This window comes from Anolis sagrei, chromosome 2, assembly GCF_037176765.1.
Source record: "Anolis sagrei isolate rAnoSag1 chromosome 2, rAnoSag1.mat, whole genome shotgun sequence".
NCBI lineage: Eukaryota > Metazoa > Chordata > Lepidosauria > Squamata > Dactyloidae > Anolis > Anolis sagrei.
The window spans coordinates 127,464,442-127,478,481 of NC_090022.1; the positions used below are offsets into that span (position 1 = coordinate 127,464,442).

Genomic DNA, 14,040 nt, shown 5'->3' on the forward strand with positions numbered 1-14,040 from the left:
CAGGAGAGAATGCCTCTAGAACATGGCCACATAGCCCGAAAAAACCTACAACCCAGAAAACGGAAGGGCCTGAGCAGGCCCGTAGCCAGGATTTCGTTTCGGGGGGGGGGGGCTGATTTTTTTTCAGGGGGGGTTCGGGGGGGGGCTGGGTTTCGGGGGGAGGGGCTGAGTCTGAGTGAAAGAGGGTCTACCCTAGCAAACCTTTTGTATCATTACCCCAATACCCCCATGCATAAGGGATAAAGTGAGTATGGTGATCAGATCATGATATGAATAAACATAACAGTTTAAATAATGCACCAGTCAGGCCTTTTCGCGAACCACCATAAGAATTTCGGGGGGGGGGGGGGGCTGAAGCCCCCCGAGACTCCCCCTTGGCTACTGAGGCTGTCAGGGATGGTGGGAGTTGGAGTCCAAAACACCGGGAGGGAGGGCCCAAGTTGGCCCAGGCCTGTACTACACTAACATCTGGAGATCCGAACTACAGGGGTAGATCCATCCTGAGAGTCAACCTTCAGGCCGCCCACGATTTCCCCTCTGGGGAGTCAGCTGTGCGTGGATGTGGGGGGAAGAGGGAGGGAGGGAGAGCGAGCAAGCCCTCCAAGCGGGCCTCTCCTTCCCTCCCTCCTTCCCCCTCCCTTGGTGCCCCCACTCGTGGAGGGGGGCGGGAGCGTGGGAGCGGAGCGGGGCCGGGATGGGATGGGCGCGGGCCCCGCCCCCGGCCAGAAGAAGGAGCCAGGCCCCGCCCCGCCCCGCTCTCCCTCCGCGAAGTTTCCCAGGGTCCGGGACCAGGAGGAGGAGGAGGAGGAGGAGGCGCCAAAGCCGCCTTGGCCAAGCCTGGCTCTCTAGCGCCGCGCTGCCTCGGGCCCTCCATGGAGCGATAGGGCGGACGAGCGGGCTGGCAAGCGGAGCCTCAGCAGGCGAAGGAGGGCAGGGAAGAGCCACCCGGGCCGGGGCTGGCTCGCTCGCTCGCTCGTTGCCGGCATGGGCCGGGCGACCCCTTGGCTGGGCCTGGCGCTGCTGGGCGTCTGCGCACGGGTGGCCCTCGCCGCAGGTAAGCAAGGGACACTTGTCCTCTTCGTCGGGGACTCATGGGGGGGGGGGGGGGTGTGTGGAAGGGCCTCAGGAGCCCTCCCTTCTGCCTCTCTCTCTCTTCCTCCTTCCTGGGCCAGCCACGGCCTCGGCGTTTCCTCTTTTCGAAACTTTGTAAAACTTTGTGAAAGAAAGGAAACTTTCCCGTCCTTTCGGCGAGGCTCCGAAACAACAAACAGTGCCAGCCGGGACTCGGCTTCCTAATCCTTGCTTGCTCTACTTCCCAATCTTTCTCTCTCTCCCTTTCCCCCCTCCCAGGAAAGTTAAGAAGGAGGGGGAGGACAAGGGAGACCCGGCAAGACCACAAAGGAAAAGATGGAGGAGGGCTTAGTTTTGTGTGGAAGGGGGGGGGGGCGAGGAGGGAGGGAGGGGGAAAGGGAGAGACCTAATTCATCGGCACTGATTTGAGCTGCAAGGGAAACAAATCTCGAAAGTGTGTTTTTTTTTTTCATTATTGACTTGGAGCAAACTTTCTCGGCCAGCCAGTTCCAGCTCCCCGGCGCGGGGCGGGTGGAAATCCCGGAGCCTGGACTTGGATCTGGCTCCTGGTTCTTCCTCTGGCGGCGCTCCCTCCAGCCAGCCTCGCTGCGTGCCTTCGCTACTGCAGGCCGAGTGTGGGGAGTGATGTGTGTGTGTGCTTGGGCCCTGGAGTGGCCTGGCCCGGTGGGGAAGGAGAGGGAGGGAGCCAGCCAATTTCTGGAAGGCAAACCAGGGCCGAGGGAGCCTTTGGCGAAAGAGAGAGTGAATGCCCCACTCCTCAGCCCCGGCTTGCCCTGGCTCCCTTCTCAAAGACGGAAAGCTGTTGCATGTTGGCTTACTCTCACTGTGACTGAAGGAGCCTGAGGCTGTTAGGAGTTGAAATCCAAAACACCTGGAGGGCCCAAGTTTGACCATACCTGGATTAGATGCACCCTTGGATTGGGCCTGATGCTCAGGGGGTCTGAGTTTTTCTATGTAGCTTGACCCACAGGACTGGGCCCTGGAAGGATACAGCACTGTTCTTTATGTTTGCGCACTGTTATTGAGCGGCTGCTTGTTTTTGCTTGAGCCCTTATGGGGGTTCATTTATACACTGCAGAATGCATGCATGCAGTTTGGACCGACTTTAACTTCTACGGCTCAAAGCCATAGTTTGGGGAAGCACCAGAACTTTTTGACAGAGAAGGCTAAAGCCCTTGCAAAAGTGGTATATCTGGTTTGATGTTCATTTTTTGGGCTGTATGGCCATGTTCCAGAAGCATTCTCTCCTGACGTTTCACCCCCACATCTATGGCAGGCATAGATCTGTGTGAAATGTCAGGAGAGAATGCTTCTGGAACATGGGCATACAGCCCAGAAAAAGCACAGCAACCCAAGTGATTCTAGCCATGAAAGCCTTCAAGACTTTGCTTTGAATGCAATTTTCCTGCTTCTTGGCAGGGGGTTGGACTGAATGGCCCATGAGGTCTCTTCCAACTCTTATGATTCTGTGAACACAGTGGTATAACTCCCAAGATTCACTTGTGTTCAGATATGGCAGTTAAAGAGGTATCAAACTGCATTCGTTCTATAGGTTAGATCAGGGATGGACAAACTTGGGCCCTCCCTCCAGGTGTTTTGGACTTCCAACTCCCATCATTCCTAACATCATTTCCTTTCCCCCCTCAGCCGCTTAAGCATGAGGCTGTTAGGAATGGTGGGAGTTGGAGTCCAAAACACCTGGAGGGAGGGCCCAAGTTTGCCCATACCTGGGCTAGATTGGGCCCGATGTTCAAGGGTTCTGTGTTTTTCTATGTGGCTTGTCCCACAGTTGCCTTCCTCTTGAGTCAACATTGGCTTGGGTTGCATGCTTGTTATGGTGCATTATGAGAAGGGGATAGCCAACCAGCAGAACGGCTATGGACAATTTGGGCAGATGTAGGTGCAGCTGTTGTCCCTCTCCCTCCCTCCTTCACTCTTTGCTGGATGTGAAACATTGTACTGTTGCTCTAAGCAGCTTTCAGTAAGCAAACTGTCCAAGTGCCTGCACTGAGTACAGTATTGGGGCCTTGACATGGCTGCTTCAAACCCCAAAATGTACTGGGAGCCCTGGTGGTGGAGCCAGAAAAGCACCTCAGAGGCGGTCCAGGCAGTGCCCAACTCAGCGCCTCTGTTCCCATGCTTCTGGGGAGTCGGGGCGGCTCTGTCTGCTCTGAGACCCGCTCCTCCTTCCCTCCCGCCCTGCTCTGCCACCCAATGCACAGCCGTCTCTTTTCCCAATTTGTGCGCTGGGAATAAACTTGTGATGCAAACGGGAGATAAGATGACTTAATTGGGTGTCATGCAGCGACTTGCTTTGCCCTATGAAACGTGCAGCAGTATGCCAGGGATGAGATAATTGCTGCGAAAGGTAAATAGAACGTCGGCTATTATTCCGCATGGGGTTTCACTCTCCCATGAAGCCACCTGACTGGTTTGGGGAAGCTGGGCCTTGCTGCTGTTGCAGCGCTTCCTCGCCAGCTGGTTGGGCCCTGCGTGTGGGAATGTGTGCCTGGTCCTTGCACAGGAGGCCAGGAAAGCGGCTGGATTGTCGATGCCTGGGAATAGGAATCCCCTCCTCCCCGCCAGCTTGCTGCTTGGTTGGACATAGACAGGGCATTGTTCTTGGTTGAGCAATTCCACCGCAGTGCCGCCGAAGCCCTGGCGGTCTTGTGCCAGACCAGAGTTTGACGCTGCCTACTTTGAACCACACTTGAACGTTTCTAATGGCTTTGGAGAACTTGAAATCCCAGGGAAGTGTTGGGGACCGTATCCTTAACTCCCTTCCACACAAAAGCGCATGGAAGGAGGCTCAAGGACTACATGATTCTATATGTGAGCTCAAATCCACCCAAGTTTTCTGGGTTTGAATTGGCAAATTTGATTTTTTTTCTTTCCTCTTCTCCCTCCCATTTGGTGGATTGAGTTGCACTCAGTGAAGGTCATTTAAGGGTTGGAAATCTGTCTAGCGTTAAGGCCTCTACGTGGGAGAGAAAATAGACTAGATTTGCCTGTTTTTAAACTGTAGTGCACCGATGAAATTTGTGGCCAGACACTTAGCCCTTATCCATCCCCTTAACTGTAAACCAGACTTTTTGTCTCTTTCAAGGCTGTTGGTTCTTTTCTGCCTGGCTTCACTGATAACAATGTGGTGATTTGCAGTGAAGTGCTTCACTTGATAGAGCCCTCATCTGTAGGCTCAGAAGGACCCCCCTCCCCACCCTGCCCCCTTAGCTTCCCAACATTGTATGTTGCATGCCAGGACACCAAAACCTCCCATGCCTCATCATTGTGTAAATATTTTGTCTGAATTGCTTCAGTGCAGAAGGTTTTCCAACAGACAGTGTGTTGTTAGCACAGTATTCTCATCACAAAATTGACAAACCCATTGTTAGTAAAAATCATCAATCTATATAAATAAAAATGTAATGTTCGTTTGTGGGATTAACAGAACTCAAAAACCACTGGATGAATAGGCATCAAATTTGGACACAAGACACCTAACATACACCCAGTGTGTGTCCTTCACTCAAAAAATGATTTTGTAGTTGCTGGGATTTATAGTTCGCCTACAATTAAAGAGCATTTGGATCCCCACCAACGATGGAATTGAACCAAACTTGGCACACAGAACTCCCATGACCAATAGAAAATACTGGAAGGGTTTGGTGGGCATTGACCTTGAGTTTGGGAGTTATAGTTCACCTACATCCAGAGAGCACTGTGGACTCAAACAATGATGGATCTGGACCAAAGTTGGCACAAATATTCCATATGCCCAAATATGAACACAGATGGAGTTTGGGGGAAATAGACCCTGACACTTGGGAGTTATAGTTACTGGGATTTATAGTTCACCTACAATCACAGAGCATTCTGAACCCCACCGATGATAGAATTGGGCCAAACCTCCCACACAGAACCCCCATGTGGGCCACAGCAACGCATGGCAGGGGACGGCTAGTCTGTATAAAAAATGTAATACACTTCTGTGAGAACTCTGGGATTTGAACATAAATCTTGTAGTTAAATAAGTCCCTGGCATTAACCCCCCCCCCCAAACTTGATTGCAAGTAAGAGATAAATGAAATAATTTAAAATCAGTTTGTCTATCTCAGTAGTTCTCAACTTGTGGGTCCCTAGGTGTTTTGGCCTACAACTCTCAGAAATCCCAGTCAGTTTACCAGCTGTTAGGATTTCTGGGAGTTGAAGGCCAAAACATCTAAACAGCAGGGGGATGTCTCTTATCCTGCTGGTCAGGAAGAAGCTCCTGCCACAGGTTGAGAACCAATAGTCTATTCTCATGGTAGAGTCTGATTTCCCTTGTTTCTGGAATTGGGAAGAAAATCTTCCATGCTAGTCTATAGAGCTTTTACTTTTGGATTACTCTCTGTGTCAAAATCTTCTTGCCTACCCAAGACTTTTTTTTTTGCCATAGCAGCGAAAAAGACACTCTCCAACATGACCAAGTCAAGGTGCAGAAGGGCCTTCAAGCATCTCTCCCGCTCCCTAGTAGTACAAATATAACAATAATAAAAGCAGGCAGTCTAGTAAGAACTTGCTGCCCTTTTATGACAACCAGCTTCATTTTGCTTAAAAGCAGGGATGGCCCAGAATATTGGGCCTTCTTTGTTTGTTTTTAAATTCTTGCAGTAGTAGTTGCGCAGCCCAAGAGTGTAAAGTACGAGTATATTTGAGGGAGGAGCCTGAATGAGATCATCGTCTCTCCAAATAAGAATTCCATTCCCCAATAAAATTTCCCCCCAATCCTCATAATTTCATTGTAGCAGTAACTTACATTTTAAGCATTTAGCAATACAATGTGTTGTCGAAGGCTTTCATGGCTGGAATCATTGGGTTGCTGTGAGTTTTCTGGGCTGTATGGCCATGTTCCAGAAGCATTCTCTCCTGATGTTTCACCTGCGTCTATGGAAGGCATTCTCAGAGGTTGTGAGGATGCTTGCCATAGATGTGGACAAAACATCAGGAGATAATGCTTCAGGAACATGGCCATACAGCCTGGAAAACTCACAGCAACCCATTTAGCAATATATTTTGAGTATTCAGACCTCGCTACCTCTAAGGATGCCTGCCATAGAGGTGGGCAAAACATCTGTAACCAATTTAGCAATATAGTTGGGTATTCAGAGAAAAGGGGAGGCAAAGTGACTGGGGAAGGCCCGAGTGAGGGATTTTCAACATCTCACTCTCTGTAGTGCAGGAAATGTGGGGACTGAAGGGAAATGCCATGCCTTCATTCCCACTATAACTACATTTGTGCTGTAAAGCTTGGTGTTATAGTCCTTCTAAAATGGATGCCAATATCCCAAGATCTTCCTTGCTTGAGGCCTGTGGTTGGTTGTATGTTTTTGCTGGCAGGCTTTCTTCTTCCCTTGGGTGTTTCTGGGGAAGGGGGACCCCTGGCCCTTGGTCATCTAAGCAGCAGGGGGATGTCTCTTATCCTGCTAGTCAGGAAGAAGCTCCTGCCCCCACACACTTTCCCCTGCGAAAGAGAGCTATCTGTGTTCAGAGCAGAGCGCTGTTGAGATCCAGCAGCTGCCTTCCTGCTGCAGCCCCTCCAGAGGCAACAGTGGGACAGCCGGCTGGCCATTCAACTCCCTGCCCCTTTATTCTGCCCACATTGCTAGCCAGCTAACAAAGGCATTGCAGAGGCAGCTGGAGAGAGAGGGGGATGTAGAGAGACACTGCAAGGAAAGCCAGAGAAAACTTGGAAAGGCCTTCTACAACCCCAATGCAATTGCACTCACATTGGAGGCTGATTTTTCCAATATGTATCCACATTTTTAAAAAGCCTTAGATCAAGTACATTAAAGGGGTAAAAGGATTCCAGCTTAAGATTCCATATGCATCTCTTGAAAGCAGTGTCTGAGTTCAATTATGTGTATGAATCTTGGTTTCCCATGGCATGTCAGCCACAGCTCATTGATGTTATCTTTTTGAAGTGCAGTTCCCAGAACTCCCCAGACAACAGGTGGGTTCTGGGAGCTGAAGTCCAGAAAAAGTAACATCCAAGCTCTCTGCCGAAAACAATGTCTTGTAAGTGTAAACAGTACTACAGTAGAGTATCACTTATCCAACCTTTGCTCATCCAATGTTCTGTATTATCCAACATAGTCCACCTCTCGCCCAGATCCACAGCTGTTTCAATATATTACAATGTTTTGGTGCTAAATTTGTAAATACAGTAATTACTACATAATGTCACCATGTATTGAACTGCTTTTGTGTCTATTTGTTGTAAAACATGAGGTTTTGGTGCTTAATTTGTAAAATAATAACATATTTTGACGTTTAATAGGCCTTTCCTTAATTCCTTCTTATTATCCAACATTTTCGCTTATCCAATGTTCTGCCAGTCCATTTATGTTGGATAAGCAAGACTCTACTGTATGGGGAAACCAGGACTGGTGCTCACCTTGGAAGTGACAGATAAACAACTGCATGTTCAATTTGGGCCAGTTGAATCAGAGTGGGTTGAGAATAGAAGCCATGTGACTTGGGCTAAAAGCAGTGGCTGACTCCTGTCCATTCATTGCCTTGTAGAGCCTTGGGGCTCTGAAGGACAGATGACCCTTTGAGAAATAGCGATTAAACTGCTAGGAGCCAACATCATGTTGCCTTGCCATTGGAGCAGTCACATTTAGGGCCTCTTTCAATTCCAGGTTTTCTTTCCTTACTCAGGGTGTACAGAAGTACTTCTTCACTAAGGTAAACTGTGTTCTGTTCCAGGTGGTTGTGAGAAGAAGAGCAACAGCATCCAGTTGCGCCACAGCTATTTAACTACAGTAGTTGGGTATTGAAAGAACATTACAATTCAGGCAGAAGTTCTTAATAGTGTAACATTTCATTTTTCCCTCTTTATCTGCTTTTCCTTTTATGCCATGTCTTTTAAAACTGTGAAGTCTCTGGCAGAGGCTGTCTTATTTATTTATATTGCTCTATAACCACTTCGGCAATTTCTCCAGTTGAAGAGTCGGATAGAGAGGATTTAAAATACAGATGAGCAGGAGGGCAGTTTATCTCCCCCCTTACAGTCTCCCCCAAAGCATGGCAAGGTAGCTCAGGATGTTTTTTTTGTATCAAGGCCCCTCTTTTCGGGGGAGGGTCTTTTTGTATTGTTTTCAAGTAAAATATCGAGAGGCTTGCAATGAGTAGCATGATGTAGGGTTTGGAGCAGACGTGGGCAGACTTTGGCCTCCAGGTGTGTTGGAGTTGAACTCCCACCATTCCTAGTAGTCTGCTGGCTGTTAGGAATTGTAGGAGTTGAAGTCCAAAACTCCTTGAGGGCCGAAGTTGTCCCATGCCTGGTCTGGAGGCTGCATGCAACCATATTACCTCACCCTGCTTAAAAATAACGTAAAAATCTATTTTTATTCTCCTGTACTAGGAGTTGAACGTGTTTTTCCTGGAGTACCTTCCAATCAGGCTGTTCTATTTTATTCAGGCACAAAATTTAACATAGGTGTGGAATTGTGATGGCTGTAAATCTTACTATCTCATCTTTAAATCTGGCTTCTATCCCTTATGAACACTGGGAGGAAAAACGTGGGCTGAGCAAGGCTTCCAGTGGTCAGGAGATTGGACTTTGGGTTTAAATCTAGTTGGTAGTCCCTACTAGCACAGATCCATGAATCAGTGGAGTGTATTACCAAATTCTGTGGGCCTAGCAGTTGGATTCAGGTCTTTAACAGTTTCTCCCACCCCCTGACTAAGAAGAAATCATGGTAGTTAATACATGCAAATTGACTCACTTTGCATAATACGTCCAAGTCATAGTTTTTCAGAATTTCTTGGCTCAGACTATAGTATACCTTGGCAGAAAATTTTGGTGTTTTTCAAAAGTAATGAGTGTACACAGTCCTGTTTATAAGCTCCTGCCAAAAAGGGTCTGAAATCACTCAACCACACCCTACATGGTAAGCAAGACATGTTGGTGGTACTCTTGTCCTGGGCTGTTTGAGTGGCACTGTATAAAGTCTTTCCATGGAGCTCTTTCTTTCATTCTGGGATGTTTTGAGAGATGTTCTTGTGGAAGGTTTAGTATCTTTGGAAAGGATATCTTTGCCATGGTGCTTACTGCAGCAAGACAGTGGTTTTTCCTGCTTTAATTGTGCATCATCCCTTGCTAAAATAATTTTCTAGTTAGATTAGTAACTTTTATAGGCAGGATGGGGAGGCTGATGGTCCTCCAAATGTTGTTGCACTGCAACTTCCATCAGTTCTAGAGAACACAGGCAATGTGAAGGACAGTACATGTTGCTAGACAAAAAACATCTGGATGGCCACATGTTGACCATCCCAGTTTTAAGGGAAACTAATCTGTCATTTTGTATCTGTTGAATGAGAAATGCCAAGAGTTTCATAAAATGGGATAAGAAGGCCAGCAACTGAATGGGCCCAGGATGATAATCTCTAGTTTATCTCTGGTCATTCGCTTTATATCAATGACGGCTTCTCCTAGAAGAGAAATTGGAACACAAGGAAGGGTCCAGTTCATTTGGAAGTCTGTGCTTGTAAAGTGAGTGGAGACTTCGAGGGTGAGTCCATTGCAGAAAGCCCTTTGATATGATTCATACAGGAGAAGAAGATATAGAGCAGTGGCTCTCAACCTTTGGGTCTCCAGGTGTTTTGGCCTACAACTTCCAGAAATCCCAGCCAGTTAAACAGCTGCTAGGATTTCTGGGAGTTGAAGGCCAAAACATTTGGGGACCACAGGTTGAGAACCACTGGTATATAGCATCTCCAGGTCTATCTATGCTAGTAGCAGATTACCAAGGTCTCTCAGAAGGGAAACTCCTAATAAAAGTTCTTAATATTGTACGCATGAGTTTCAAATATACAATGGTGTTTTCAGAGGGTACTATTTTAATACCATTTGTTTCCAGTGTTTCCTGTAGTGCACCTTTCCTTATTCTGGGTTGAAGCAGTGCTAGACTTCACTCCCAGCCAACATGGTCATTGACCACTTAAGTCCAACATTTGGAGGTTGCTGGGAAGAATGGTTGCTTCAGTTCACTGTCTTTTATAGAGATAGGGAAATATTTTCCTTCTGAAAGTTCAAGGAAGTGTTGAGGATACTCTGCACCTGCACAACCTGTTGACCTCCAGCTTTTTGGGACTCCAGCTCCCAAAAGCCCTAGCAGGCTTGTCCAGTGGTTACAAATTCAGGGAGCCAAAGTCCAAAATACCACAGGTTGTGTTCATTTACAGATAGACTTATGAGATGAAGGTTTGTCTGGGCTGTGTTGGTCCTGTTTTAGATGAAGCAGTCATCTATGATTATTAACCTCTATGTGTGCAAAACATTTGAATATGTCACAGAGTCATTTTCTCTTGATTCAGGAACAGAGTTCATGATGCCTGGATTCCAGAGTGATTTTTTCTCTCCCACAAGGATCGCCAAATGGGGATTATACTGAGCCCTTAGTGGAGCTTTAGCTGATATCTCAAAAGCTACCAAATCTTATCTAAGGGATACTTACAAATCATGCTCATTGTCTCAGTTGTAAGATAAAGAAGTAAAGGAATTTCATGTACAATCCTCAGAGAGGAAAAGGCATTGCACCAGTTTGCTTTTTTTCAGACATAACATTTGTTCTTTGGGATCCTCTCCTTCCTTCCCCTGTGATATTATTTAAAGGGATGCACTCCATACCTGTGTTTTGTCTCTACGCATATGTTTTTAATGCTGTTTTGATGCTGTTGCTTGTTGCTTATGTTTTGATTTTATCTTGCTGTAATATATTGTCCGGGCTTGGCCTCATGTAAGCCGCCCCGAGTCCCCGTTGGGGAGACGGTGGTGGGGTATAAATAAAGTTTATTTATTATTATTATTATTATTACTCAAACTTTAGAGTTTGTTCATTGTTAAAGAGTCAGATTGACTGGTATCTGGATGGCATAAAAACGGTTTCTTGATAATAGGCCTAAATAGCACTTCTTCTTTAAAATGTTGGTATTACAAAAGGAAATTCTCATGGGAAGAGAAACATAGAATATTTTCCCTGTTTTGAATGTAGATTCATGATTGAAAGTATGTGGTGTTATCTGGAAAGACTTATTTCTGGACCAGTTGATGCATATCCTTTTCTGTGATGGAAGAGATTTGCTTTACCCAAACATATGTGAAATTTGAGGTCAAGGCCAAAGTTTTACAGTCTATGACAGGCATCCTCAAACTGTGGCCCTCCAGCTGTTTGGGTCTTCAACTCCCAGAATTCCTGAATTGAACAAGCTTGTTGGGGCTTCTGGGAGTTGGAGGCCCAAACAGCTGGAGGGCTGCAGTTTGAGGATGCCTGGCCTATGAGGTGCCACGTGGGCCAGGCAATTTGCAAAGGAAGTTCTCTGTCAAGTTAACTGCAGTGCTATTAAAAACCAGTTGTACCTATTTTATCATGGCACAGTCCTGGTGTCTAAGCCTATTTGGAGCTACTGGAGGTTTACTTCTGTTACTTTATCTGCTTCCCTTTTGAACAGACAATTTTTGTGATAACCTTATAAGGTAAGAAGTCTTCACATACACAGGTAACAGCTTCCCAGCCCTGTTGGGTTAGTATCTCGTTTTGTGCTGCAGGAGTTTTGTAGATGTTTGTTGCTTTTTGTATGATATATGATACTAAAAGAACACAGTGATTCCTGCTTATGGCACATGCCGGACTCTGTTGACCTAATCTGAGGCTTTGCTGTCAGCGGTCTTTCTGTGTGTGTCTTTAAAATCATACAGGTGTTGTGGTAGTTGTTGTGTGCACCACAGTGCAAATCAAAAAAATGTGTGTGTCACAAAGAGTGTGTGATATTCCAAATGTACAGTTGCTTGCCTCTGAGGCAAAGTGTTCTGTAAATTGTAGGTCAGTGGTTCATTTGTAAGGCATGGGTCCTTGTGAAATGGCTTGGAGATACTGTTCATGCCAATGTTACTTTGTTGCACAAACTGCATGCTCAAGAGATTGTAGGTTTGCATGCTTCCGCTACCATCCTCCCAATGAGGTTTGGAGTCATATAAGTCTTAGAAAAGAAAAGTTATTTTCATGGAGGAGGATCATGCAGTGATCAGTTGTTCTTGTATGTTTTTAACTGATATCTCAAGAGCCAGTGTGGTGCAGTGGTTTCAGCATTGGACTATAAGTAGAGACAAGGCTGCAAAGCCCTGTTCAGTCAAAAAAAAAAAAAAAAAAACCAGGCAAAGACAAATTCCCTTTGAACAAATCTTGCAAAAATTACCCATGATCAGTTCATCTTAGGTCACCATAAATTAGAAGCTACTTGGAGGCACACAACAGCAATGACCCCAAGACCCATTGATTTCAGTGGATCTAATTTAAGCATGACTAAATCTTGATACAACCTGATGTAAGCAGATGTGCCATTGAATTAAATAGCTATAGTTAAAAAGTGCACATACAGTGAAACTTCTGTTGATTCATACATTGAGACGAGTTAATTTATGACTTAAGTTTGTATGAGTTCACATATTGAAAAGAGGAGTGTCAGGAATTAACAAGATTAAAATACATGCAGGATATTAATGTGGATGAAAGAATCTTTGCTTCCCTTACTCTGCCTTTCTGGTGTGCCTTTGGCACTCAACCTCTTGAATAGCTCAAATCCTAAGTAAAATTGGATATGTATTGATAACCAAGTGAGAAAAGCTTGGGATAATTTTGTATTCTAGTTTTAACTTTCAATGGTGACAGCTGGAAAGGGAAATCTCTTACCTGGGAAAGATTTGAAGATTACAAATAGTAAAGGAAGGAAGTAGACTTGCTTTTCTCTGTCTGATTATCTTTTTGGAATGGCAGTTATCATAAGTCAACTTTCCTTACTAAATAAATTCTGCCTTTTCTTTCCAGACTGAAAAAAAAGGTCTGGCAACTGAGAATTTTTCTCCATTCTCACATAGCTGTCATACTGGCCTTTTGTCAATGAACTTGGCCCCAAGTGGGGGTTTTAAAGTTAAATCTAATTGTTAGTCCCAAATATATCTATGGTGTTTTCCTAAGTGCAAACATAGAAAGTTCTCAGTGGATCGATGGGTCTACTGAAAGTGAGAATAACAGTTGGCTTTAGCCCATAGACTTTAGTCAATGTGATCACTGTGTAGTTAATATTGGAAATGACACATTTGTCCTCTGCTTGAGAGCTAACCTAATCCTCCTGAAAGCATCAGCTCCTGCTTGTTGTTTGTCTTGGGACTATGGTTGCCTGGATGAGAATCATGCGCCCCTCCAGATGTTGTTGGACTACAGTTCCCAGCACTCCTTACCATTGGCTATGCTGGCTATGCCTGTTGAGACTTACAATTCAACAACATCTGAAGAGCTTCATTTTGTCTACCATTGTGCTAACTAAAGAGGAAAAGTGTCAGCCATGGATGAAAACAAACTAAACAAGAAACCGTATTGTTTCTGGTTGAATAAATAACTAGGCCCCTAAAAGATACTTTGGCAAAGTTTAAAAATAGTTATATATGACGACAAACTGTGACAGCAAACGAAGAGTTCTTCAGATTTGGAGATAAAATAATGATCAAGAGAGAGTAGTGTTTTATATTCCAAGGTCTCAAGGAAACATTTACAGGAATTTAAACTACAATGAAGTTTTTTGTAATATAATTTCTCTTTGGTTTCTTTTCTCACAGCAAGACGTGTCTGATTAAAACCCTTTCTAATCAACTGCACTGCACTATAGATCAAAATATAACAAATGATCTAGTGAAACAGGCCATCAAAAACAGGATCTGATACATTTGCTCAAACACACTGTCCTTCCCAAGATATATAATGATGTTTGTGTTCTCCTCTCCTCTTTAAACTTGTGCCAAGACAGTCATCGTCTTTACAGAATCGTATGAAAATCAAGCAAATATATAAATATTTGCTTCCTTTGCACAACTTTTGTTCTAGTTATGATACAGAAAGTAAAAAAAAGCGA

The 14,040-nt window shown here is 45.3% G+C and overlaps 1 protein-coding gene across 2 annotated transcripts in view; it reads left to right on the forward strand.

Annotated features, from left to right (window-relative positions):
* The first annotated feature begins 750 nt into the window (after positions 1-750).
* The window catches only part of NOTCH3 (notch receptor 3), an 80,398-nt gene continuing 67,108 nt past the window's right edge, over positions 751-14,040 (forward strand). Inside the window, exon 1 of one of the 2 annotated variants that reach the window (XM_060764418.2) lies at positions 751-1,054. In XM_060764418.2, coding sequence (XP_060620401.2) covers positions 985-1,054 — 70 coding nt within the window. In that variant the 5' untranslated portion in view covers positions 751-984. The remainder of the gene's footprint in view (positions 1,055-14,040) is intronic. The other variant, XM_060764419.2, reaches the window with a different exon arrangement.